General features: G+C 39.3%; 2 protein-coding genes and 1 long non-coding RNA gene across 4 annotated transcripts; 2 read left to right on the forward strand and 1 right to left on the reverse strand.

Moving 5' to 3' along the window:
- The first annotated feature begins 992 nt into the window (after nt 1-992).
- On the forward strand, nt 993-13,371 carry nadkb (NAD kinase b). The gene is made up of 12 exons (XM_044221046.1): nt 993-1,172; nt 1,814-2,107; nt 2,220-2,303; nt 2,977-3,106; nt 5,508-5,616; nt 6,224-6,309; nt 7,112-7,214; nt 7,394-7,569; nt 10,335-10,434; nt 10,650-10,807; nt 12,261-12,343; nt 12,445-13,371. Exons 2-12 carry the CDS (start codon nt 1,815-1,817, stop codon nt 12,602-12,604), a joined length of 1,482 nt encoding a protein of 493 aa, XP_044076981.1. The 5' UTR covers nt 993-1,172; nt 1,814; the 3' UTR covers nt 12,605-13,371.
- A 953-nt stretch (nt 13,372-14,324) lies between these two features.
- sec62 (SEC62 homolog, preprotein translocation factor) lies at nt 14,325-27,172 on the reverse strand. 2 transcript variants are annotated; one of them, XM_044221047.1, is made up of 8 exons: nt 27,042-27,172; nt 22,122-22,230; nt 20,796-20,901; nt 19,986-20,193; nt 18,948-19,043; nt 18,798-18,858; nt 18,552-18,671; nt 14,325-17,546 (listed from the first exon to the last, which is right to left on the reverse strand). In XM_044221047.1, the coding sequence occupies exons 1-8, from the start codon at nt 27,075-27,077 to the stop codon at nt 17,011-17,013; spliced, it is 1,272 nt and encodes a 423-aa protein (XP_044076982.1). In that variant the 5' UTR covers nt 27,078-27,172; the 3' UTR covers nt 14,325-17,010. The 2 variants fall into 2 exon arrangements, with proteins under 2 accessions (XP_044076982.1, XP_044076983.1); XM_044221048.1 differs by lacking the exon at nt 27,042-27,172 and adding an exon at nt 22,491-22,529.
- LOC122887616 lies at nt 22,541-26,319 on the forward strand. The gene is made up of 2 exons (XR_006380570.1): nt 22,541-24,833; nt 26,085-26,319. It is a non-coding gene; the product is annotated as an uncharacterized LOC122887616 (long non-coding RNA).
- Nucleotides 27,173-27,381: the final 209 nt, after the last annotated feature.

Here is a 27,381-nt window from a genome sequence, read left to right on the forward strand (position 1 = left end):
TGAGGTACAATTGGTATTACGTGACAGGATGGGCCGAGGCTAACTGGTTAGCATACTAACTTCAGTAGATCTCTGCAACACAAGACGTAGCATGACATAATGTAATAAGTGATTTCTTTGCAGTCTGTTGATAATTTTTGTTAACTTTTGAATGTTTCAAACCTACATTCTTACATATAGCTTCTTTAAGTACAATTTTGGGGTACTTGTACTTTACGTCAGCTTTATTATTAATATAGAACACTATATACGATATAGAAACTATACAAGAGTACAATAACCTCAAAATTACAGTACACACTGACAGCGTTGTACTACTAATAGTGCCATACTGTCTCAAGTGAAGTGACATAGTGGAGTGATTAGTAGAAAAGCAGCTAATGAAATCAAAGTTGTAGCCCCCTTCATGCTACACACACAGAACATGTATACAAATATTTATAATTAGATTGATAGAATAACAATATAAACAATATATAGTTACTTATATACATATATTATACCTATACACACAAAGTATGTATGCTACAGTATGTGCAATATAATGTAATATGAGTATTTTAAATAATAGTGCAAAAAGAAAGACTTTGGTTTTAGCGGGAATTATATAATATAGTATAGTACAGCAACATATAGAATATTTGTTATATAGTATTAATATTATTATAATTATCGTCATATTTTTCTATTTATTTATTGTTTAATCTCTCTGTTGCATGCTTAATCTAGAATCTGCCTCTGTCTGTGCATTATGTGGCTTTTTAATATTGGTATGTTCAAAAACCAATTAACAGAGTTTAAAAAAAATATAGCAGCCTTTCTAATCGGTCAATTCATTAACTGATTAAAATTAACTGTTTATAATTAAAAACCTTTAAAAAACTGTAGATTTCTGCAGTTACCGTGTGGTCAACAAACATGGCGCTGTTCCTTTAACTGAACACCCGTCCTGCGCAGAGACATGCGCAGAGGTCAGATCTCAGTGATGCTGCTGAACCGGTCCCTTAATAACGTCACTTCCCCCCGACGGGCATGCACTGTCTTGTAATATTTCAGCCTTTAGAGTTTGACGGCGCTGTCTGTCTTTAAATACACGTTTTGGTATCGTCTAAACACACTTCAGCCTCTATGAAGTAGTAGCGATATGAGCATGTTTTCTTCTTTCTGACACAGTAAGGCTTCATTTTGTTCAGAGGTTCAGACCGGTTAGCTAGTTAGCTAGCTTAATTGCTAGGTAACATTCGCTGTCAACAGACAAACGGTTTTTGAGAATTGTGACTGACAATCAGTTACCTCTTGTTTTTGTCCGTTAGCTAACTTTTAATTATCAACGAGTCGTGTGTTATACAAAGACGGTTATCTCACTAATTTTGGGACCAAGGTCACTGTTAAACAATAACTTACAGGAAAGAAACAATGAATTTTACCGTAATTCTGTTCTGATCACTTTGTCTACAAAATGTCATAAAATAGTGAAAATGCCCAGTTTAATTTTCCAGAGCCCAAGGTGTAGATGTCATGATGTCTTTAAAGTGCTTGTTTTGTCTGACCAACTGTTCAAAATACAAAATGTATGGTGATATAAAACATAGAAAATCAGCAAATCCTCATATTTGAACCAGAGAATGTAATTTAGCTTCATAAACGATTTAAAATGATTAATCGATAGTTGGCACTTAATTTTCTGGCAGCTGATTACTCAAGTAATTCACTAATTGTTTCAGCTCTAAAGTATTTTCAATTATTCGTAGATTCTCATAGATTGTTTTCTTTAAATATCTTTAACAGATGTTTCTATGTTGCTTCCCTGCAGAATGGAGAATTCAGAGGCCAGTCCATCATCGGGGCCCCTGGCAGTGCCGGACAGAGGCATGGCGCGACCCTCAGGCCCGCCTGGTCAGCTGTCAGAGTCAGCCAGGCCCTCCAAGCACAGGGATCACCCGTCCAAGTCACCAAGGAGACGGCGGAAGGGGACAAGGTCACAGAGACGGGGGGGTGGTCATGAACAGCTGCTCTGGGAGATCGAGCGGCGGAGGTTGCCAGGCCAACACGAGCACTTGGAGCCCTCTGGCTCAGCGAGCGACACAGCAGAAAGCTCTCCTAAGAGGTTTGCACTGCTGGTTGCCAGCTGGTCCGCCCTGCCACTGGCTCAACTCTGTTGCCCCGGACATGAGGTGACAGTGTCTTGACTTGTCTTCCTCTTTTTTCCCTCCTCACAGGAGAGCCCACTTTCTACATGGACCGTATCCAGCCACTCACTTCGGACCCAAAGCCTGTATTCTTCCCAACCCAACTTCAGTCATGTAAGCATGAGGGTGCTGAATGAGTCGAACTTTGTGCGTACAAACTGTTTGTAGGGGACATTGACACAGAGAAGCTTGTGTAACCGTGTGAGATAAGATAATATGAGAATGCTGTGATTGGATCTTACATGAAATGGGATGTAACAGAACAGACTACAGATGCTTATTGTCACCTGGTCTCAAGAGCGTTTCTTTGGACTTGATCTGCAAACACATACGAAATTATCTGCGCAATGCCTGTCATCCGCCACGCTAAGGAGGAGAGAGACAAATGGTAAAGAGGAGAAAGAAAGAGGGTTTTTATATTCTGATGTTTGGAGTTTTGACGTCACTCCTACATATATTATAGTGTCATAACAGTTAATGAATGACTGCAGCTGTTGGTACAATGTAGATTCATCTTTATTTTATTGAGAAGACGAGGTAAGATGTAGTATCATGGTGGCATTTGACTTTATTTGGAACTTGTCAGGATCCAACAAACTGAACTTAAAGTTGCAAGACAATGTGATTATGTAACAGTCAACTCTTTTTAAAGATATTGTACATAACGTATTTGGTCTGTTTCTGTGTTTCTAAGGTATTATTGACAGGCACTGATTGTGTGTGTGTGTAAAATATGTGCACTAGTGTGTTTGTTTTACTCACTTGTGTGTCTGTTTCCGTGTCCCAGGCACATCCAGGACCCAGCCAGCCAGCGGCTCACCTGGAATAAACCTCCTGTCAACGTGCTTGTCATCAGGAAAATCAGAGATGAGAGCCTCGTCGAGCCTTTCAAAGAGCTCTGCAGGTTTCTAGTGGAGGTACAGGATCACAGGATTTGATAATCTATAGTTTATCATATATGTTAGGGGTGGGCGATATGACCCTAAAAAAAAATTCTGTGATAATGATATTCTTGATAATATGACAAAATCCTGAAAACATATTTTTGGTTTAGAACTCAAAATAGCTGGATTTTTGGCTCTCCTCATACTCAACCTGGTGCTTCTGCTTGAGGCCCCTTTTGTTGTTACAATCTTGTTGCACTTCTTACATATTACTGTTTGGGCACTGTTGTAGAACATCTGATCTTTTGTAACCAAACCACTTCCACACAAGTTGCTTCTCTTTTTGGAACTAACTCCTCCAGCGTGGAGCCGGTAGCAATGTTACTTTCGCTTTCAGCCATGCTCGTTGTTGCTCTGCGTAATGGTATTACGTCAACAAGTCGAAACATTGCCATTATCACAATATGAATTTTTTTTTATCATATTAAAAATTATTGTGATATATCGTGAACAATATGATATGGCACACCCCTAATTTTTTTTTTCGAGATTAATGTTTTATGATAATGTGTAATTGAGGAGGCGGGGTTTGGCATCTGAAACAAGACAGAAAACATTTTCTGATTCTTTCAGATGTTTTGAGATGCTCTTGATTTTGGTTACTGCACACATTAATGACACATCATTTGCAATTTCCACTGAACAATAGACCCCATCCATAATTTTTTGATCTGAATCTGAGGTGTGTTCACGCACGGTACACAATTGTAGTTCCAAAGTCTCAGAATTGCTGTGCTGCTCACAAGATATTTTTTGTTCCAGACATGTTTTCATGTTGATGTGAGGGTGTACAAACTATACTACTGATCTCAGACGAGGTGTAATGATTACCAGATTATTCCACTCGGAGAAATCCACAGCTGGAGCAAATGATCGAGATTTACAGAAGCCACAAAGACGATTGTGATGATGGGGAAAAAAAAGTAAATTAACCTTTTATCTGACATCTAGAGCAACATAGTTGACTAAAAATTAATAAACTGATTTAAAAACAGATTTTTCGAAAGAAATTTAATTAACAAAAGTGTTAAATATTTTCTCTTGTCTGCTGTAGACAGTAATGTTAGTTAGAAAATATTTTTGTATCTGATTGCGGGCTGTCGGGAGACATTAAAACACCTAGAAACTAAAAGTGGGATTGTTGTGACAGTGGATTGTGTACACAGGAGGCTGTTAATCCTTTTTGTGGAGTTTCAGTCGGAACTATCAGACCTGTAGCAAACACTGTCACTACTGCTCGCTACAGCAGCTAGGAAGCTCATCTTCTCAGAATGGGGAAGCGTTGATTTTTGCAAAAACTTAAATGAATTAATAATTTTTAATTGGTTAATCCATTCCTCCCTTTTCTGCTGCTTATCCAGGTCATGTTCATTTAATTAATTATATCATAAGGAATTATTGTTATATACTGCTGACAAAAATGTGGTAAGAATAAATAATTCTAGGCCATATTGTCCCTAAGGGTTTTCCATCATACTTTCATAATTTGCCCAGTATGACCGTGAAACAGGTATTAAATTGCATTCTATGTGGTATTAAAAGGGTCTTAAAAAGTCTTAAATTTAATGCAGAAACCCTGGGTTTGTGTTGAGATTGAATTTGAACTTAACATTCAAATAATTGTAATATCACTACAGGCCGCAGCTGCACTCTTGATATTCTTTAACTGCATTAAACTCAGTATTCTAGTGAGATATCCGCTGTATCAACACCATCACCACCTCCACCTGCAGCCCTCAGAGCTGCTCCACCTGCCGCTCTGTTTTTGTCTCAAATCTGAGAATTTTTTTTCTAGGACAGGCATATCATTGCAAAAGACTTTACAGATGGAAAATCTGCATTTTGTGTGTTTCTCAATAATCGTTCAAAAAATATTGTTTTCCAAAGTTAGTCTACTGTTTGTATTAAAATACCTGTCAGTCAATTTGAGACTAACACCATGTTACAATTTTGTGTTTAGTTTTATCAGTGGGGTGACTCTTTTGTTTGTATTTTGAGATCAAATAGTCCATTGATTTCAGTTAGTTTCCTTGGCCGCTAGTAAACTAAACCCATGTTCCTGCTGAGAATAATATGTCCAAGAACAGAGTGTACACTGAAACGTTTGTGGTACTAAAAAGCAACAAGTCTTAACAAAAAGAATCCAGGAAATGATCTGATCTCACGCAGTTACCACTCCTTTTGGCCACATGTTTCCAAAACAAGCTGTGCTTTGTGCAACAAGAACCCATGTATTTGCATTCCATACAAAAACCGTCATATTAAACTACACATGCTTGGCATATGCTCAACTTCATTTTAGAAAGAGTACTTTTGAGAGACATCTGTGTGTGTGTTTTGGCTGTCGTCACTCAAGCATGTCTTTGTGTATCAGGAGAAACAGATGATGGTGTACGTGGAACGCAGGGTAGCAGATGATGCTACGCTGTCAAGGGACGAGGCATTCGGCTCCATCCGCAATCAGCTCTGCACCTTCAGAGAAGGTTAGACTCCTGCGTGTCCTACCACCCATCACGCGATAATGACACAAACATTAATACTAAACTAATGGCACACATTTGTATAATACAAATATAAAAAATATGCCATTAAAGATAAAAGTTCTGTATACACAATTACCTTAAAGTGAAGACGTTTCAGCTGTTAAATGTGAAAAGTAAAGGAACTCCTTCTGAGGACCTGTCAATATGTAAGCAGTACTTTAATGTTGTGGTGTTTAATGATAGTTCGACTGTTCAGTAGATTAAACAACACAATACTTCATGAGCTCTCACAAAAAGGAAACTGAAGAAACCAGTATGTCCTTTCTTGTACTTGACTACTTTGTTAATTTCTACTTTTACAGCTAAAATTAGTTTAGATCACAAAATATTTTACTAGGGTCTTATGTTGTTGCCTTTGGTTTGTTAGATAACCATATTTGTCCAGTTTGAATTCATCTCCAAAAGGTAGCATGAAGCTTTTTTTCTTGCTGAAAACGTAGTTGCTGCTGGAGAGAAGACATTGTTATCAAGAATTTTCCAGCATAGTATAATGCTGTTAAAATGAAAACAACAGAGGGAATTTAGCAGTGTTTTTGTCCGACTGCAGGTTATGATGATATCTCTGACTGCATAGACCTGATCATCTGTCTGGGTGGGGATGGGACTCTGCTCTACGCCTCCTCTCTCTTCCAGGTAATCGCACTTTTATCGGTTGATCGCTACAGGCAAGCTGAAATCACACGGCTTAAACATTTCATACTACAGAAAATTACTTTAAAAGGCAACATTAGCCTCAGGATTTATTCCTTTAAATCAAATCAAATAAAAATAATTTCTTATATCTTATCTTTTCTAACCTTTGGGACTAATACTATCAAATTTACAAATCTGTGATTAACACAGTTTTTTTTTTGATGTCGTATCATTGTATTTTATCTTTACTTTACAAAGGTTTCAATCTCTAGGTTGACTTACTTTTACCTATTTTCTGTTTTTAAATGACATCGTAATCCTATTGTGATCACTGCAAAAAAAAAAGAAAGAAAAGGAAATAAGATTTTTCAAGTCAGGAAATTCTGTGAAACTAATTTGATTGCCTTTTGAAGTTGCCACCTTATGTCACATTGTCAGATTGCTGAACATCATTTGATGATCGGATAAAACAAATTACATAAAACAGCTGTGGCTAATTCTCTTTTTGGAAAAATTAAGAACTACATTTTTGTCTGTGGCTACTATGTACTGTTATTATACTGAATATTTAGTTTACTGTATAATTGCTCATAATAAGCTCTCTCATTAATGCACGTGTATTAGATATACCACAATAGATTTTGAAAAAGATTATAAAACATAAAATCTTTTAATATCAAATGTATACAGTATTGTGTACTATATGTAGTTTAGTAAACAGATGAGTTTTTGGGTCATGACTTGACAGGGGTGAAGAAGTCAGACTTGATTTTTACGTTCGGACTGTTTTTCTTTTCTGTAGGGCAGCGTCCCTCCGGTTATGGCATTTCACCTCGGTTCTCTGGGTTTCCTGACGCCCTTCAAATTTGAATCATACAAGACCGAAGTGGCAAAAGTGTTTGAAGGTAGAGTGGAGCTTTATATGAAATGGTGGTCTCCTGAAAGGTCAAACGTAGAAATAAATCATGTTCACTTTTAGTTAAAAGTAAAAATAGGTTGATGCATATCAGTACAATAAGTAGATTTTGTGTATGTGTATGCCACGTGCTCATGTTTTCACGTATGTCTATATGTTGGTTTTTAGGCAACGCAGCCATCACTCTGCGCAGTCGTCTGAAGGTGAAGGTAGTGAAGGACATGCTTCAGAGAGCAGGCCAGCAGCCGTACAGCCGAGAACCGCAGCAGCAGCAGGAACACAACGGACTCCTTCCTCACGGACACACCAACAGCGAGGCGGGCAAGGTCACCCTGCAGCTACAGGTGAGGACAAAGATGCACAAGAAGAAGTGCCAACATGGGCATATATGAGCTTCTAGTGTGTTTTCTGTTGGTCTAATGTTTTAGTTTAAAAGTCCTTGAGACCTCTTTGTTGTAAAAGTGTCATAGTGGTCATTTACTAATAATTTGTATAATAGTTGAGAGTGCTTCTTGAGCTAAAAAATACACAGAGCAGGGTAAAGATGCAGAATGCAGCCCCTTTTCACTGCAGGAACTTTTCCAGGATCCCAGAAACCACTTCAGGTACATGGGAACCTTATCTGCATTTCAACCCGAGGACCCAGAGACTACATTTACTTTATCTGCAGTAATTCCAGGTGCCAGAAAAGTCCCTGCTCTGAAGCAGTTCTTCCTGATGTGCCCAGAAACTAGTGGGGTGGAGTTTGTGCTGCTGAACATTGCTGATTGGTTCAAACACCAAACTCTCAACTGCTACAACTTGTGTACAGCTTTATTCACACAATAAGGAAGTACTGGGTGAGACTAGAGTCAATATTATAACGAGAGTCAGACATTTCTAATAAAGTTTATTGACCTTAAAAACAAAGTTATGTTGTCAGCTTCTCGACCAGTCTAAAAAGAAAGCAAGATAAAGAGAGAGAACGTGTATGAGAGCACAAGCGAGTGAGAGAGAGAGAGGCAGCACAATGGAGAGAACAAAGTGAGCAAACGAGAGAAACAAACGTTCATTTGCTGGTTGTTTCATAACAACGACGTACTGAAGAGAGATAAATAAGCACTCAGTCACTCAGCAGATTGTTTATGTGGAGACCGAGTTTTCAGTCTCCTTTTCCACCTCTGCCTATCTCCTTTACATTCATTCATTCATTAGGTCCACGCAGACATCAGAGTCACACAACAGTAAATGCAAACAACAACAGGATAACTTTGCATCTCAAATATTGTTGTTTTATTGGACTAATTTTCATGGTTTTTCAGATGCAGTGGAAACACAAACAGGAATGTTTAAAGGAGGACTTTTAATTCCTAGTTTAGTTCGTCTGGTTCCATTGTTCTTGGAAATATTTGGTTGAAAAGGGCTTGTGTGATTGCATTTTATCCTCTTTATTAATTCCTAATACCCCTAAAATGATGCTGCAAGCCCATAAAGATGATGGAGGCTTAGTGTGTGTGTGTGTTTGTGTGTGTGTGTGTCTGTCCCTTGTTTCTGATTCATCTTGGGTGTGTTTGTGTGTCTGTACATGTGTACAGCTCAGTGAGCGAGCCGGGTTGCCATGGCGACAGTCATAATAAAGCTGCTGGGATAAAAAAAAGTTGGATGTTGTGAAGTTCTTTTAGAGCCAGTTGTCATGGAGACCGTGGCGTCAACAGTGCAGTCCACGGCAAATGGATATTTAATGAGCTCTGACGCTCTCAGTCTGACACACTGCAACTAAACAACATGCCTCACTGCTGCAGTCATACATACACACACACACACAAACATTACATAGACCACTACTTGCCTAATCCTAACCCTAACCACTGACCCAAAAATCTGCTTTTTCCCAATTGGGGACAAGGCTTTTGTCCCTAATTGGACAAGCCATCCCCAATTAACTGGTCTTTAGTCTGAAATGTGTTCCCAAAGGTAGCAGACCACGCGCGCGCGCGCGCACACACACACACACACACACACACACACACACACACACACACACACACACACACACTGCTGCAGTGTGTCATTTTCAGTGCTGCCCTCTCCTCTTTCCCTTCTCACCAGGGTTTTTTTCGTCTCATCGTTGAAAGACATTGACTGATTGTTCTGGTCTCTGAACCTGAGTTTGACCTCACATTACATCACGTCTGCTGTATCCAGCAGGATGTTTGCTCTGTGCTCAACTGACGTCAGTACATCTGCCAGACATCAGTGCTGCAGTCCTGTGTGGAACATGATTTGTATATTTCTCTGCTTGTAGTTTCCTGGTGACCCTGGGTCTGTTGCTGGCTGATTTATTGTTTTTATTGAGTGCATCGATTAAATGTTGTTTCATATTTACTGTCTGTGAAAAGGAATTACATTTGTGTCTGTGTTGTGTTTTGAGTAGTTTGCTTGTTTTTAGCTGGATGTCTCAGAAATCACTTAACAGATATTTTTTACATTTTGGTGCATTTGGTGGCCATGGGCCAAGAACAAGCTGATGGGTTTTTGTTGTGGATAGAGCCACCATGTGGCCGTTTTTAGAGCACTTTATATTGGGCACAATCTTTACAATCCTTTTTAGATTAATTTATTGGTTCAAGATCAGTAAAGTCAGCCCATTCCTACATGAACAGATTTTTCACCACATTTCAATCTAAATTTTTAATCCAATATTCACTATATTTGGTTAAGAACAGTTTTGATTGACTCTGTAAAAGAGCTATTCATTTGTTTTAATATGCCATTCCAATGTCCTGTTATTGTCAAATTCACATATATTGCACATATATGTACTGTAGATTCACATAAACACATCAAAACATTTATAGCTTTTGGCCTATAGATGGCACTACAGTAACATGATTCATTTAAAAGTCTGATTTTGCTTATACAAAGCCTGAATGTTCCCAAAGAGGATTTAGATTTTCTTCACAATCAACATGATCACTATTTTGATACAGATTCAGATGAAAAACTATTGAAATGTCAAATTGGAAGATTGTGCAGTCTTGGTGGCATTATGTGCTCTCTGAGTGCCTTCTAATATTAACTTTGGTGTGTGTGTGTGTGTGTGTGTGTGTGTGTGTGTGTGTGTACACAGGTGTTGAATGAGGTGGTGGTGGACCGAGGCCCGTCCTCCTACCTGTCCAATGTGGACTTGTACCTCGATGGGCGACTTATCACCTCAGTGCAGGGAGACGGTAAGGGCAGTCATACACTTGTTTCTGTCCTGTGATGTCACTCTTTTGTCCTCACTTGCTGACTCGTTTCTTCTCAAACTGAAGCAAAGTACAGTCAGTTTTTCACAGTGGGGTCACAACAGATACCATGGACAGGGAGAACAATATCTACAATTGAAGCAGATCTGGTAAATTAATATTGTAAATGTGGTAAATTTCCTCTCTCTGTCCTCCAGGTGTGATTGTGTCCACACCTACAGGCAGCACAGCGTATGCAGCCGCAGCGGGAGCCTCCATGATCCACCCCAACGTTCCCGCCATCATGGTCACCCCCATCTGCCCACACTCGCTCTCCTTCAGGCCCATCGTCGTCCCTGCTGGGGTGGAGCTCATGGTAAGAATGAAGGGGAGGAGGCGGGACTGCGCTTGGTGCACACGTACTGTTTACAGATAGTGTTAGTAAAGCCAAGTGTCTGACCTCTACTGGACAGATGAACACAGTTTTTACAAATTATATTCCCTCATTTGGTGTTTTGTGACTGTTAAGGCAACGGCATGTCATTCACATCATTTTCAAATTCGAGCCATTTAGTGACTTCTCATGCCCTTTATATAGACATCTGCATTTGTTGTTTCTCCACTCATTTACTCAGATTTTTACTGTAATATATATCACCCGTTTGTGTATGCACATCATATAAATATATTTATTTTTTGTTGACAAAGTCATTTCTATAAAGTAGGTTCAGTGTTTTTTATTCTCCTCCTGTACCATAGACAACAGTACCTAAACTAATTCAAATCCATAAAAGGGGCTCCTAGTTATCAGGGGCATTTTTATGCCTCCTTGTCTTTTATGTCATGTTTGTGGTATGAAGTTTCCATCAACCCTGTTAACCGGTTTGAAATGCACATTTTCTTTTTAAAAAATCGCCAAAATTACACCGTTTATCATAGCCAGAAGCTGTGAAAACAGAAATGATCGTTGCATTTTCAAATTTCTGACGGCCTTTGAACGAAGCATCTGAGACGAATGCTTTCGTCAGAAAAAACAACCAAATCTAAGCATAAAATAGTGATATTTAATCAAAATCACTCATTCTAACATTTAAAAATAAAGCGTTTGCACTAACCAGCAATTAGCAAAGAAATTCAACTCGCGTTTTTTCTTTTTTTAGGATTTATGGTATTATAACTGTTATACTGCACAAAATACATTTTTGAGTTCTCCCTTTTTTGAGGTACAGTAGTGTTCAAGGCTCTGGCTCATTCTGTACCTGAGCTGAGGACTTATTTTCAGTTTACCAACAAATTACCGTACTAAGGCACATACATTTTCTATCTTACATATTTACCCAGCCACTTTTTAGCCATGCTAGCGACATGGCTCTAGGCAATGTCTCTTGGTCGGTCTGTAGGTCAGTCTGCCACTTGAAATATCAAGTGTATCCAGATTGAAATATCTGGATATTCATCTTGGATGGATTGCCAAGATGAATTCTCATCACTTTGGTGATCCCTTAACTTTTCATCTAGCGCCATCATCATCATTATCCAACACTCTGGTTTATGCCCCAATACTTGTAAAACTAATGATGTTCCCAGCCTCAGCTGTTCTTTGTGCTTAGTGCTAATTAGCAAATGTTAGCATGCAACATGCTACAGTAAGTTGGTGAACATGGTAAACATTATACCTGCTAAACATCACAGTGTCATTGTGCGCATGTTAGCATTTAGCTCAAAGCAAAGTACAGTACAGTCTCGCAGAGCTTCTTGCATGGCTGTAGACTCTTGTCTACTTCTGTAGCTTGGAAACTGACAGTCTGTCCTCTTCTCAACCAAAACAGATCACCTTGTCCCCTGATGCCAGGAACACCGCCTGGGTGTCATTTGATGGCAGGAAGAGACAGGAGATCCAATATGGAGACTGGTAACGTTCATTAACTGTCACTATCAGCTGCTATTTCACTATACAGATTTCTCATTTTCCTCACTTTAGGATTAATTTGCTTTCTGCTTTTCTCTCAACAGTATCAAGATTACTACGTCTTGTTACCCAGTGCCCTCCATCTGTTGCCATGACCTGGTGTACGACTGGTTTGAAAGCCTGGCTCAGTGTTTGCACTGGAACGTACGCAAGAGGCAGGAGCGACTGGCGGACATCTCGGACTCATCGGACACAGAAAACTGAATCAGCGGCTGCTCTTACTGGCCTACGTTAAAGACATTCAGTCAACGTTCTCCACAGCAGCTGAGTGAGTGAGGGCGAGGGGATGAGAGTTGTTCTGGGACAACCACAAGGTCACCCTGCAAACATTTTCATGACAGGAACACTGTACTTTGAGAGCGAGTGCACGTGTGTCTACAGCCAAATTAGTGTTAGTCCTGTGAATAGCATGTACAATGAGCATACTGTGTATACAGTATGTTATACACTGAGTCATACATGTGAGTAAGCATCTCATTACATTCCATCCCATACGCAATCTTTAATTGTATCTGTAGTTCACAGGGAGAGAGCATGTTTCTCACCTAGAAATGGGGGGAAAAAAACTATTGCAGTTACTTTAATGATTCAATATATTAATATTCTGAATGAATACTGTTAATCATGTGTTACTGGCACAAACTCAGTGGGATTATAGGTAGAAAAACACTGATACATTGAGAAAAAGAAATGTAAATGTGTACATACAGGATTCTAGGATACATTTATTTTATGTCATATTTATGTGATATTTATATATTTTCAAGATGGGAGTTTAAAAAGACTTAAAACTGAATTTCTGTTACTGAGTCAGCCAAAGACTGTACACTGTATGCGATTGTTTTGTACAATCAAGTCGCTGTAAAGGATTTTTTCATTCTCTTTCATAGCTTTTCTGCCCAAGTTAAATTCTACAAGTCAGATTGCATTCGTAGAACAAAACACAATAAAATGAGTTGGAGGAACTTCCACCGGTCACGTTTTCATGATCATTAAACTGTCAAAGTCTGCAGAAGAAGGGAGTAAAATAAAAAATGAAGCTTAAACACTTGCTAACTTTTTTTTGTTTAGTCTGATCTTTGTGTGAACCCAAACTCTGAGACGTCCCATTTTGCAGGATGTCATCAAATTATTTAAAGGGACAGTTCACCCCAAATCAAAAATACATATTTCCCCCTCTTACCAATAGTGCTGTTTATCCATCTAGATTGTTTTGGTGTGAGTTGCTGAGTTTTGGTGATATCGGCTGTAGAGATGTCTGAGATTTTTTTTATATAATGAGTCTATGGCACTTGGCTTACATTTGAAAAACTTAACACCAATGTCTCTTATAGCTCAAAAACTCTGTAACTCACACCAAAAATGGATAAACAGCACTACAGGTAAGAGGAAAAATATGTATTCTTGATTTTGGGGTGAACTGTCTCTTTAAGGCATAAGAGTTTGTAACGGCAGCTACAAGAAGATTTTTTTATTTGACATTAAAATAAAAAGTATTGACTTTTAAAAATATACGCTGCAGGAGTGGATGAGTGGGCTAATTCTTTACTTGGGTAAATTTTTTCCAGAAACCCACAATACTTTTAAAATAAACTAAAATAAACATTTTAAGATTCTTTCAGGAGATCTGGACGTCCCGGTGTCTAACTACAGGACGGAGCAGGTTCACTGTTGAAACCAGCTGTTTTTCCATATCTACAACTACAGGGCTGCCTCTCACTAAGTAGGAAAAACCGTAAACAAAGATTTAAGTGAAGCCTTTATTATTCAAAACTATCAAATTGTTTCTGTCAGTGTATACAAAAACATCAATAATTAGTTGATCAATTTTGATAATTAATTGTATTAAATGCCAAACATTTGCCCCACCAAGGATTCGAACAAAATAAATGATATATAACAGGAAAATATGACAATACTTGTGTGCTTTCTATATTTTTATTGCAATGATAAGATACAGATATATTTCCAGACATCGTTTTATTAAATTATTCTCCAATATTGCATGAGACAAGTCTTCAGAATGACACTGATCCAAATGTAGACAACTAGGCGATCAAAAGACAGTTTTTGACCAGAGATAAAACATGTATGTTTTACAATTTCACTTATTTCCCCCCCAGAAATGTGCGATGAAAAGCAGCAGCAGCATAGAGAGTAATAATACTACAATATACAACAGACCGATACTGTGGTGCAACAGTCAAGAACAACTGGGAGAATAATTTTTTTTTTCTCTTTTGTAAAATGGTTATGCCAAGATTGAGAGTACAGCGACTGGCAACTCAGGACACAGAGATGCACTTTGCCCGTTTGGGGGAGAAAAAAAATATATATTAGAAGAAAAGAAACAAGAGCAACAACATGGTGGTCTGGAGGGATAGAAAGTTGAAGAGCTACAAACCTCAGTGGGATTACAGGAGAGCAAACTACTAAATTTAGTCTAGGTGAGTTAATTTTTAGGCTAAACAAATGGACGACTGTACAGAAAACTGTGTGGAATATATTCAAATATTATTTTAGTGTGGGCAGAAGTTTTGCCCCATGAGATTCAGTGGGAACTGTTGCTGTCAGTGTTACACCAGCCACTGGTTTTATAACCTCGGGTTAATGACTGACCATTTTTAGCGAGAGAAATACAGACGTGGCAGCGCACAAGCCAACCAGATCACACATTCAATGTTACAGTGGCAAATGTAAAAATAAAATACAGAAAAATGCTGATATCTAATAAACTCCCACTATTTTCTAATCCCAGATGTTACCTTTAAATAACAAGTACACTCTTGATGAATCGTATAAAAACAAATGAGAATGAACATTTCAAACACTAAAAATTATATGCCTCCTAATACAAAAAAAAAGGGGAGAAAAAAAGCTGCTTTATAGTTTTTTAGACTAAGTATTGTATTTATATATTTGATATATCAATAGAATCCATGTATAAATGATACATTTCTATTTTTTATACTTAAATATAATCCTCGCTATGACTAAAAAGAGCATCTAAGACAGAAGATAACGTGAAGGAACAGCTTGGACCACGGCCGCCAGTTACTGGGCTTCGACTGGAAATAAAACTAGTCTGGTCAGTGGAGCTGGATTCATGAAGCACGCCCACTATTTTCACACATGACGGCTTGTGTGAGACGAGACAGAACTGGTTTGGATGTGAGCCTAGTGCGAACACCTTTTTAAACGGTTTCATTGAGACCAAAAATCTTTGTTTAGCTACACACTAACAACCTTGTGCTGTGCTTTTTTAAAAATCTTTATTTCCCCTCCCCCCCAAAGATGTGAAAGGTTTGAGGAGTTTGACACTGCAGTTACAAAATGAACAAATTAACAAAACGTACCCCTCGCTCTCAGCTCCGTATTAAATCAGCATGCATAACATTTTTATTAGTTGTGTTTGGCACTAGAGTTTGCTTTACTTTATATCTGGTTCTGTTTGCAAATAGACAGTTAATCAGTCAACTTAAAATCTTCTAGCTTTAGTTGTACAACAAATGCTGCAATCTTTTAAAAAAAAAAAAGAAAATCAAGTACGCCAGCTGTGTCCCAGTTGCTCACATTTACTCTTAAGGATGAGTCCCACATTGAACATGAACTACAAGTACTTCAGACTGTGGAGAGGATTGCACTATGATCATCAGCCATTTAAAAAAAACAAAACAAAAAAAACAAAACCCAACATCATGTTTTTTTACTGAAAATGCCAAGTACTTCAAAGAGCCGTACTACTCTCCAAATACTCTATCCAGCCACAATATGGTCAATTTTTTAGGTTCCTTTGAGTAAACTACAGGATTTGGTCCATCTGGTTTAGTTCAGGTTTCAAAGCAGACACGCTGGTCTTAAAGGGCTGCCTGAGAAAGCGATCAGACTCATTGGCTTTCGACAAGATGTGAAGCGTGCTCCTGCCAGAGTTAGCTCACCAAAAAAAATTAAATGTGAAAGAAGAGGGGCTTTCTGGCTTTCTCCAGAACTTCCGTGATTGTACCAACAACATGGTGCTCAAAGACGACAAAAAAGGGAGGGGGGCAAAGAAACCAGCACGTCTTCTCTTACTGGTTAGTTTAGCATGATAGCACTTTTCCATCATCTGTATGTAAGATCTGGATTTTACCTCAAATACAAAACATCCAAATGTAACCAAAGACAGGGGACATAAATAAAACATTTTGAGTTGAAAGGACACAAAAAGCTACTTCATGACACGATAAACCAAAAAAAGAAAAAGACAAATAAACCCTCCATCAGGGCTGTTTGTTGGTCTGATGGATTTTGTTTTGACAACTTCCTCAGGCAAACATGTTGGTGGCAGTTTTCATTTTAACATAAATAACATTTGGGTGGGAGGAGTCAGATCCACCATAAGGCTTCTTCTTTTTTTTAAATTTAATTTTATATCATTGTAGTAGCCATTTACTTTTCACCGTTGTGTCTATCCAGGTACTGGTCTATCAGTACTGTTTTAGTGGAAGATCTCAACAACAAGAGATGGAGCCTCTCCTCGGCCTCAGCAGGCTCACAGAGGCCGGACTAGCAGGAGGAAGGGAGGGAAGGACAGAGAGAGAGAAGTAGAGAGTGATGGGATTGTAAGAAGTTTATGTTTCAGCAGTCTGGTGTTTAGTCTCACTCTCAGCCCCTTCTTTCCTCTCTTGCGTCTCCTCCTCCTCCTCCTCCTCCTCCTCCTCCTCCTCCTCCTCCGTGTGCTGCTCCAGCTCCTCCCTGGTGATCATCTCAAAGTCGTTTCCGTTGCTGTGTTGCGAGCCCTCGTCCTCCCGGCGGTCGCTGTCTGTGTCTGAGTGGCGATCCGTTCCCTCCCCCTCTGCTTCTTTACTCTCCTCTGGCCCTGCCTCTTTGCTCTCTTCCTCTTCCTCCTCTTCGTCGTCGTCCTTCTTCTCGCTGTCTGACTTCTCATCGCTGTCTGACTTCTGAGCCTTGGTGGAGCCGCCGTTGTCCTTCTCGTCCGTCTTGTCCGAGCCCTTCTTGTTGCTGGCTCGTGGTCCTTTGTACTCGTGAGTGTAGAGCGGCCTGAACGAGTCGATGAAACCTACGTCTGCCGTCAGGTTGGGGAGGAACCAGAAGTGGTGTCGTCCGCCTGTCACCACCCAGATGATCAGGAAGAGGATGCAGCGGGCTGAGGAGAGAGGGAACAACCAAGTTTTTAACTTTAGTGGCGTTCAAATGTAGATTAAAACCTCCGCTGTTCACCTGCTCCTGTGACTGAATGATTTGTGTACAACATTTTTATTTCCCTAGTTGAATTTGAGGGAACTTATTACTGCACAATAACTGTATCGCTGTTATTTTTGCCTACTTGTTTCACTTTTTTAACTGATTTCACTGTACTTAAATTATCAAAAGTAGATTAGATTTTACAGGTGTACCTAATAACGTTGCCACTGAGCGTATATTTTTTACCATTTGTTTTATGACTTCAGTGGGGTCATGTTATCGCCTGAGATTTGTTTGTTTTTTATGTGAGCTCAGCAAAGTTAATTCCTAACAACTATGTTGACTCTCACACAGCTACTTTCATCGCTTCTTGTATGTACAACCCAGTGCAACATCATGAGCACCTTTGAGGCAAGACTCGGAAAGTGTGTGCCGTTATGCCCATTTAAACGATTAATCGCACCGCCCGCCTCTCTATGGTGCCATGTTTCTTAAACAGCTATAAACACTTCTGCCTTTAGAAATGGAGACTTTGTTTGAAACATACCATTTTCCTTCTTTAGGACTCAGGACACAAAAAATTGTTCAAATAAATCAAGAAAAAAAAAAATCACTCTTTGGTTGAACTAGTCACAACCAGTAAACGTATGCAACTGGTGAGGAGGGGTCACACGTAGACATTTAAGGTGTCACAGTTCTACACAAAGTGAAGGTATCTAAACGTAACGTCTATCCTAACTCATAATGTTAGCTGAACCTTATGCTTCTCATCTCCAAATATACAGTTTCAAACTGTTTCTATGCAAATTTAAAATGTCTAGGATGACCTTTATCTAAAAAAAAATTGTTTTAATTAGTAATAAATATGTGGATTTTATTTGTATTTAATTGAATAGTGGCAGATGTCTTGAAGGAAATATTTTCAGAGGTCCCAGTGAGGTATTTTTTATGAAGTAAATGTACTTACCAACAGCAAGAAGCAGTATACTGGCCACAAAGCAGCCTGCGGCAACACTTAGATAGTAAACTCCTACACGCATTTCTGCTGGCCACAGTGGGAACAGCGTGGCTGCTATCACTGCAATGACTGAAAGAAAGAACACACACACACACACACAGATGGTGTGAGTACAAAAAAGTAAAATCAGTCGGTAACAGATTTAATTCTTCCATTTAATTCTTGTTCATTTATGATTTTCACCCACTGACTCACCGAGTATCAGTCCCATGGCAAATGTCTTGAAATGAACCGGATCGTAAATCCACACATACACCTAAAGAAAAGAGACACGTTTTGGGGTTTTATGTCTTTTAGGATCACAAACACTTCTCCTCTATATGCTTATATTCTAAACACACTCACCTCATTTCCATCTAGAAACAGCTGATCCTCATGAGGCTCCAGTTTAAACTTCTTCTTCACCTCTTTCTTCTTCTTGGGGCTTCCAGGACTGTCATCCTGATTAAAATAAATAAATATTACACATTTGACTTAAAAATCACATTTTCTGGAGTGGCTTACGTATTGGTTAGAAACAGATCACGGACTGGAACTTCTCCTTACTGTGGGATTTTACACGAATATTGAAACCACTCATGTCTGTGCAGTAAATATGAAGCTACAGCTAGCAGCTGGCTAACTTAGCTTTGCGTAAAGACTGAAAACGGGGCAACAGATAGCCTGGCTGTGTCCGAAAGATAATTAAATCCACCTACCAGCACCTCTACAGTAATTAACATGTATATCGTTTGTTGACTCCGTACAAAAAACAAATGTAAAAATAACAATTACAATCTTTTCGTCTCACTCTCAGCAAGAAAGCGGATAAGAGTATTTCCCGAAATGTCAAACTTTTCCTTTAAGTGTGGATGTTATCGGAAAGTGTACGTTGAATGCAGCGTTTCAGTTGGGTTATGCTGCTCACACACCAGACACCGTGAACACATTGAGCTTCTTGTCTCCCTGACTAAAGATCTGTGCACTTTAAACCTGTGTAGCAAAGTCAATATCCACCCATTCACTGTCAGGTTAGGAGGCCGATCAGATCAGCAGTGTCAAGGCAACACTGACTGGTCATAAAACAAACACAAAGCTGAAATCGGTCTGTGAACTGTGCAGCACTGATGACACTGTTTCAGATGGATCCCAGAGTCAAAGCAGCAACAATGATCCAATAAAATACAAATACATCATATACAAATATGATGTTTGATTGTAAAGCACAAGCATTTTCAAGCCAAACTGTAAAGTTGTACCACAGTATTTATGGTATTTCTAACGGGAGATGTTCTCTCGTTAATATTTTTTTACAGGACAGACGAAACATAAAAGCCTCCAACACTGACAGATACAATCTGTGGGGTTTTGTCGTCATGGAGGGCAACAGTGTTGGTCACGTACGCTCTTCTCTTTCTTGGTTTCAGCAGCCTCAGACTCTTTCTTTTTCTCTTTCTCCTTCTCTTTCTCCTTCTTCCCTTTTTTCTCCTCCTCTTTGCTGCTGTCGCCCTTGGCCTTCTCTTTCTCTTTCTCCTTCTCCTTCTTGGTGTCTTTCTCAGGTTTTTTCTTCATCACTTTGAGAGCCCGGTGGAAGAACTGCTTCTTCAGAAGTCTACAGAGGAAGGAGGAGAATGACTGGTTATAAACACTGATTTAGTTTAAATCATTACTGGTTAAAGGGACCTCCGCCAGTGTGCACAGACTCAGAGGTCATGTGAAGGTTTTTATCCCCCCCCCCAAAAAAGCTACAATTTGAGCCTTGCATCTGCGAGTTTCGTCAGTTGCTCGCTCTGCAAGACTGAAAGCAATTTTAGTTTTATGCCTGTAGGGCTGTAGTCGATTAAGTAGTAGAAGTCAGTCATTTTTTAAGCAAAGATTCCATGAATTCATTGGTTCCAGATTCTCAAATGTGAATATTTGCTGGTTTTCTTCATCTTCTATGAGAGTATACTGAACATCTAGCTATCTGAAGGCATCATCTTGGGTTTTAGGAAATTCTGATGGAAGTTTATATTATTTCCTGACATTTTATGGACCAAACTATTAAGAAAATGATCAGTAAATGAAATCGATAGTGAAATTAATTGTTAGTTGCAGCCCCCACATACCAGTAACCATATTACAAGCGTATGTATCAAATGCTCAGATACCTTGTTTTGGAATCAAATCCATATGACAAAGATCAGAAGTGTAGCAGAGTGTTACGCAACTGACCTGTTGCAGTAATCCAACACAGACTCCCTGGTGGTGAACAGCGCCTCCTCTCCCTTCTTCGCCTTGGCCCACTTGGAGTCCAGCAGACAGTCCACTGCCTTGGAGGCTAAATGTAGGGACACAAGGACGGACATTAAAAAACACAGTAGTACTGCAGTGATTATCCTGGTAAACAGTGTTTTTACAGTTTTTAATTCAGCTGTGCAGAAGCCGAAGAACTGCCATCAGTGCGAAACACTAATTCATCTATAAACTGAATACAAGACAGAACAGAGGGCAGTAGTTTAGATGGAGAAATTTTTTTCTCCTTTTTAACCTTAAAGCATTGGCATATCATCATCACCTTTTAAGTTGATGTGGTGAACTTGTTAGCAAACAGCTGCATATTCACAAACCCACCTGATGAATGTAAGTGCAGTACTCACTCTCTTTTAGCTCTGTTTTTGGTCTCTACCAAGTCCTGAGGGAAATATCTGGTTCTTTAGCTGCAAACTGTGTCTGTCTGCTGTTTGGTGCTGGGAAGGTAGCGTGCAGTGGTTTTTAGAGCTTTAGAGCCTGCTGTGGCTGCAAAGGACGCTATGAGAGCAGTGAGAGTGAACCAAAACAGTAAAGTTGTGGGCCGGACAGCTAAACAATGAGTTGAAACTCTCTATAAAGCTCCACAAAGCCGAGCAGAGCTGCAGATTCGGGTGATAATTTTCTGTAGGGTCATCACTATGGGCGACCCCTTACACATTGTCATTTGATTGTAAAAATATTGATCATAGCCGCTTTAACAATGTCTGCTCATCCCTTTATTTGACAACAAGGGAAACAAATGAACATTGAATAATGGCCACAGGCTGTAGACAATAGAAATATTACTGTCCACAGCAACTGTAAGGTCATGTGATGGTGATGAGAGGAATAACCAGCGTCAGCAGTCATACCTTATTCTACTCACAACTACTAAGTAAACAGCATTTTCGGAAACTGACAAATGATTTCCGCCATGCCACAGAACAAGACAAATATAAATACTGTGTTGGAAGAGCAGGTCTGAAAACGGGACCGCAGCGGAAACATTTGTTTAAGAATCTGACAACTCTTCAGCAATGTGGCCCAAAAAATACTAATGTGAAAAACACAACAGAGCACTGGTTTTTATTTACTGTGACAAAATCAAATGCAACTGAATCTCTGTTCAGTAAACACAACTGTCTGTGTGTTCGAAAACAAAACAGAGGGCAGGGTTCGACAGTCATCTCCATGACTCACACACTCCAACCGCTGCCTAGGTGTTGTGTGTTTTGTCTGTTGCCTCACATCCCACAGCTGAGCACTAACCAATAAAGTAGTCGACTCGGTGGCCCATCATGTTTGTGGACTTGGTGGGGCAGTTGAATCGGAGGTACTTGGCCACTGCCTTCTCCTCCTTGGTGGGCTCGCTCACCTCCTGCGGGGCACAGACAAACACACAGATGAATATACACGCATGAAAACAACATCGCAGCCAGTTCACCCAGCTGGTAAAATAAAATAAAATAAAATGGCATCGAACTACAGGCAGACAACCAATAGCACATCTTACAGCTACATCTAGGGCTGGATAATTAGCTGAATTGATCAAATCACCGACATTACAGATCTCTTGTAGAATAGCTACAACAGCCAATGACGTAAACACATCCGATGTGGGGCGCCCCGGTAGCTCACCTGGTAGAGCGCGCACCACGTATCAAGGCTGAGTCCTTACCGCAGCGGCCCGGGTTCGATTCCAGCCCGGGCCCTTTGCTGCTCTCTCCCCTGCCTTTCCTGTCTCTCTCCAGCTATCACTATCATAATAAAGCAGAAATGCCAAAAACAAAACAAAAATTAAACAATTATTTGAATCAGGGCTTCTGCACTGCATTGTCTTTTATTGTGGTCAATAGGGTTGGGTACCGAACTCGGTACTTTTAAGGGTGCCGACTGAATTACGTTGGTACTACCAAATACTGATTCACGTTAAAACAGTCTGCGCCAAATTTTGGTACCTGAGAGTGCATCTGGGTGAGAGAGCAAACTACATCACCCCTGCTGCTTGTATAAGTCACAGGGACTGGGTATACATGGTATATACACGGCATCTGTGGCTGTGAGAATTCACACAACAAAAACCCAATCTACTTTGCACAAAACTCCAAAGTTTAATTTTTGTGATCATATCTGAGAGGCAAACAAAATGTAATCGAATAATGTTGAAATCTAAGAACCCTTGATTAAGGGTAAGTCAATTTTGATGCAAATATAGATGCTATATGTAAAAAGTTTTAATGTGGACATGACACTGATGAAAATGTTTGAGTCTACTTTTATTGAGTCTGTCCTTTCTTTTTCTATGATTTGCTGGTTTGGCAGTCTTAGTCTTAAAAATAGGAACAAACTGGTAAAAACTGGTAAGCTGTGCCATAAGATTACTGCTGGTGCTACCCTTAATGACCTTCAGCACCTGTATGAAGTGAGGCTAATCTCAAAGGCACATTGTTTTGGACCCTCAACATCCTTTACATGTTGAGTTCCAGATGCTTCCATCAGGGCGGAGGTTTAGTCTCCTCAAAGGTAGCACTAATAGATACAGATTGTCCTTTGTTCCATCTGCTATTAGTTTTTTAAACAAACTATAACCCTGGATGTCATTGGGTCTCTTTTTCGTCATGGTGACAGTTTAGGAAATATGGATCTTGTGCTTTGTTGTGTATGATGTATTTGTGTTGGACTACTGTCTGTCAAGCAAATTACAAGTTTTACTCTACTACCTAAGTGGCTGAATAAAATCCTGCAAAGTGTAGAAAGCGCCTCCACCTCTACAGACAGGTACACTTTCTGTCTACTTTGCAAATCCAGTTTCATATACTGCAGATGTTCATCTGGAGCAATAACAGAGAATGGCCAAATCCTCCCTTCTCACAACATCTGCACTGTCTGCCAGCAGCACTGAACCACATGCCAACGCAGAGGTAACGCGAGCATCAGTGAGATTCAGTGCTGGTTTATCCAGTCCAGCTGGCTCCGGACAGCAACACGAGGAAGACGCGGACATCAAACAAGCCTTTGTTTAAAGAAGCAGGTATCAGTCACCCAGCTCAGTTACATGAAAACCCCAACACGGAAAGCCCCGTCACCGTCTATATGATCTACCTGGCTTGATCACATGAGGACTAGCTGCGCTGTTCTAACTGTGTTCACGAAGCCAGCAGCTCTCAGGTCCCGGTCACAGCCATAGTATGTGAAGACTGATTGCTAGTGCTCCACACACAAAGAGTGGTCCTTTTAAATGTATATCCAAGGTTAGATATGTAACTCATTTAAACTAGGGCTGAACAATTAATTGAAATATTATCTAAATCACAATATGGCCAAGTGCAATATCCAAATTGCAGAAGCAGCATTTTTTTGATAAAGGTAAAATGTTTGACAAAACAGCATCATAATGAAGTACTGCAGAGTGGCCTGGCCTATAAATCTTGTTCTCCAGATCGGATAAGAAAACATGTGACAAATGTCACATCATCATGATTTTAATAGTTTTTTCAGTTAAAATGTAAATTGTGATGCAAAAATGATCATTCCCACTAATCGTGAATCATATCGCAATGGTACTATCTGTCAAAACAATCGCAATGTGATTTTTTTCACATCATATCATGCAGCCCTATTTTCAACCCTTGAACGATGTAAAGCACAATGGAAAATGGCATTCAAATAATCAAGAGAAAAAATGTCAAAAAAAGGAGATAAGTGTTATGTAATGTAGTGGTGATCTCAGTTGTGGTCCACTCATAAAGGAGATAACAGTACGATAATGTGTTGTTATGCAACTGAACTCGAACATGCACAGACCGACACTTAGTTGGGTGGTTTATTAGGAACACCTACTTCAAACTACTGCAGTCTAATTCGATAGACTAATTAGATAGGTGTTTCTAATATTTAGTCTACCCTCATTGATTTAAATGGAGTGGATAAAATCTTTTAAAACACTTTAAACAAAAACCGAACATCATAACCTTCATGGAGGTAAGATTTAATTTTTGCAGACCTGTGGAATTAGAGAGCATTAATTATCTAGGTCTACCAAGTAACTGGCAACCAAGTGTACATTGAAATAATAGTCTTAGCTCAAACCCATGTCAATCCTTGAATGTTGTGATGTGGAAGTGCAAAAAATAAAGAGGAATTGTGTGTAATGTAGAGTAGTGATGTTGTAATAGACAAGCCTTTCTGGTTGTGGAGATAACAGTATGTGTTGTTATGCAACTGAACTTGAACAGGCAAGAGAGCTACAGTCAGTCAGCATTTTATTAAGTACACCTAGCTAAAACTAATGCAGTCTAACACAAAAACCCTACAATAAATCCTCCCTTCACGAAGGTTATAAAGTTCAGTTTTGGTTTAAACTGTTTTAGAGAGGTGTTGATTCAACTACCTAATCGTAGAAAAGGTTTCAGTCGTAGTCATCTGGATACTGTTTTCAGAATCAAGACGTTTCAACTCCCATCCGGAAGTCATTTCTCAATTGTCCTGAAACCTTTTCTACGATAGAACACTCCTGGACGAATGAGGGACTACACCGTCTCAACTACCTAATCATTTTGGAGGCTGTAGTTTGTGGCGCTGTTGAACTGTATTGTGTTACACTGAGAGGTGTAATGTAATAGAGGCTAATATTTAGTCTACATTGATATAAACATTTCTGTTTTAACTGTTTTAACAGTAACTGAACATTTTAACCTTCATGAAGGTATGATTTATTGTCGCATTAGCTAGGTGTACGTAATAAATTGGCAAATGAATATTTATCCAGGTTTCATTCTTGGCTACAAGTCCATTTCAGCCCTTGAATGCTGTATGGCAAAGCATAGTCAAATGGCATTTAAGTATGCAAGAGAAAGTGTAGCAAAAAAAAGATAATTATTGTGTAATGCAGAGTGATGATGTTGGTGATGAACGGTCCACTCAGTGGTATGTGTTGTTATGCAGATGAGCATAAACACACAAGAGAACTATATTATAATGTCGACCTGATGTCTTGCAATAGGCAAACTCAACATTTTCATTAATCTAATTATGCAATTACACTTTTTATGCTGTGTCCCAAATCTATACTACATACTAACTGTATACAGTAAGTACTATAATAATCTCTAGTATGTTTTGCATACTTAACCGTTTTATACTAATAGGGAAATATATACTGCCACTGCCAACTACACATAACAAAGATGGCAAAAATGTTTAATTCTGTCTATTCTATTTTATTTTTTCCAGCTGTGAGCTGTCCTGCCATTTCCTTTGTGGACTACATTGTGGGGCAACAGTGATCATAAGAATACAGACATTTTTGAGTATTCTATATTTTCTCCCCTTTCCAGTTTCATCACACAATAAACTCAAAACCTGATCAGAAGTTTACAGTATGAAACTGGTACACAGCTCATGTCTGAATGAAAACTACAAGCACACCAATCATACTTAATCAAAATGAATAAAAAATAAAAAATATCCATCAGTGGGTTCATGTCTTCTTCATATGTTCTTTCCAGGTGACTTATTTTGACCATCAGTATCTGGCTATGATGGTACTAACAGATCAGAAATGTGCATTGTTTTTGGGGGAGATTTTTGTTTTGTTTTACATGCATTGGAGTTATGTGTAAGTTGACTTAACCTGTACTCACTCTACAAACTGTTGCTTTAACTGAAATCGATGCTCCAGTCTTTAAATCGTTCCTGGAGCCACACCACCTTGCTGCTACCTGCACAGTATGTTACATTATGATGCACTGTGTTAACTCATTAATTAAAATTCCCGCAGATTGCCTCACGTTATGTAAACACGTCTGGTTTGAGCTGACGCAGCTTAGCCAGAAAACGTTTACAGCCAGTTGAATCAGAATAAAAACGTGTGACTGGGGAGACAGATCACTGGCCAACAATTATAACACGGTTTAGATGCGTTGACCAGCGTGAGTGCTGCTGGTGGAAAGGATAATTAGCTCGGAAACGTCTTATTAAAATCCAAACACTAACGTTTGTTTTCGCTAGTCAGCTAATGCTAGTTACCGTTAGCCATCATCTGGCTTTATCTGCCGCCTGTTAACGGCTCCCCACGAGGATGCTGCCGTCAACAAACATCCCGCAACAGGTCGTAAACCAGCGCATGGTTTTTATTTGTTGTCCTTCAACTTGCAAGGGAAGTAATTTTTATGAATTAAGTGATGTTACCTGGATCCGTTTCTTGTGCCTCCTGCGCTCCGCCATGATCCTCCAACTCAGCTCCTCAGACGTGCGCGAGGCTGCGCGCGCACACAGAGCCTGTAGTATCGCGAGACTAACCGATCAACGGTTAAAAAAAAAAAGTAATTTCATTCATAAGTGATACAGCTAATCAAACAGTCTCACCTCAAAGGCTTTTTGGCAGTTCTTTTAAAGCATAATCTTTTTTCTATGCATATATTGTGTATCATAATACTACTAAGTCTTTTACCTTTAAATTTTATTAACAGTAAGTAAAGTACAAGTTTTCAGGTACTTGTACTTTACTTGACTATTTCCATTTTCTGCT

This window comes from Siniperca chuatsi, linkage group LG13, assembly GCF_020085105.1.
Source record: "Siniperca chuatsi isolate FFG_IHB_CAS linkage group LG13, ASM2008510v1, whole genome shotgun sequence".
NCBI lineage: Eukaryota > Metazoa > Chordata > Actinopteri > Centrarchiformes > Sinipercidae > Siniperca > Siniperca chuatsi.

What these genes read in the sequence shown, in the direction of transcription:
- nadkb (XM_044221046.1), top strand. Translation starts at nt 1,815, where the DNA reads ATGGAGAATTCAGAGGCCAGTCCATCATCGGGGCCCCTGGCAGTGCCG. An exon ending in GCTCTGCACCTTCAGAGAAG is followed by an intron (nt 5,617 to 6,223) that starts GTTAGACTCCTG and finishes GTCCGACTGCAG; the next exon opens with GTTATGATGATATCTCTGAC. An exon ending in CACCTCAGTGCAGGGAGACG is followed by an intron (nt 10,435 to 10,649) that starts GTAAGGGCAGTC and finishes TCTGTCCTCCAG; the next exon opens with GTGTGATTGTGTCCACACCT.
- sec62 (XM_044221047.1), bottom strand. Translation starts at nt 27,077, where the DNA reads ATGGCGGAGCGCAGGAGGCACAAGAAACGGATCCAG. An exon ending in GGCACAAGAAACGGATCCAG is followed by an intron (nt 22,231 to 27,041) that starts GTAACATCACTT and finishes TGTGCCCCGCAG; the next exon opens with GAGGTGAGCGAGCCCACCAA. An exon ending in TGTTTCTAGATGGAAATGAG is followed by an intron (nt 18,859 to 18,947) that starts GTGAGTGTGTTT and finishes TCTTTTCTTTAG; the next exon opens with GTGTATGTGTGGATTTACGA.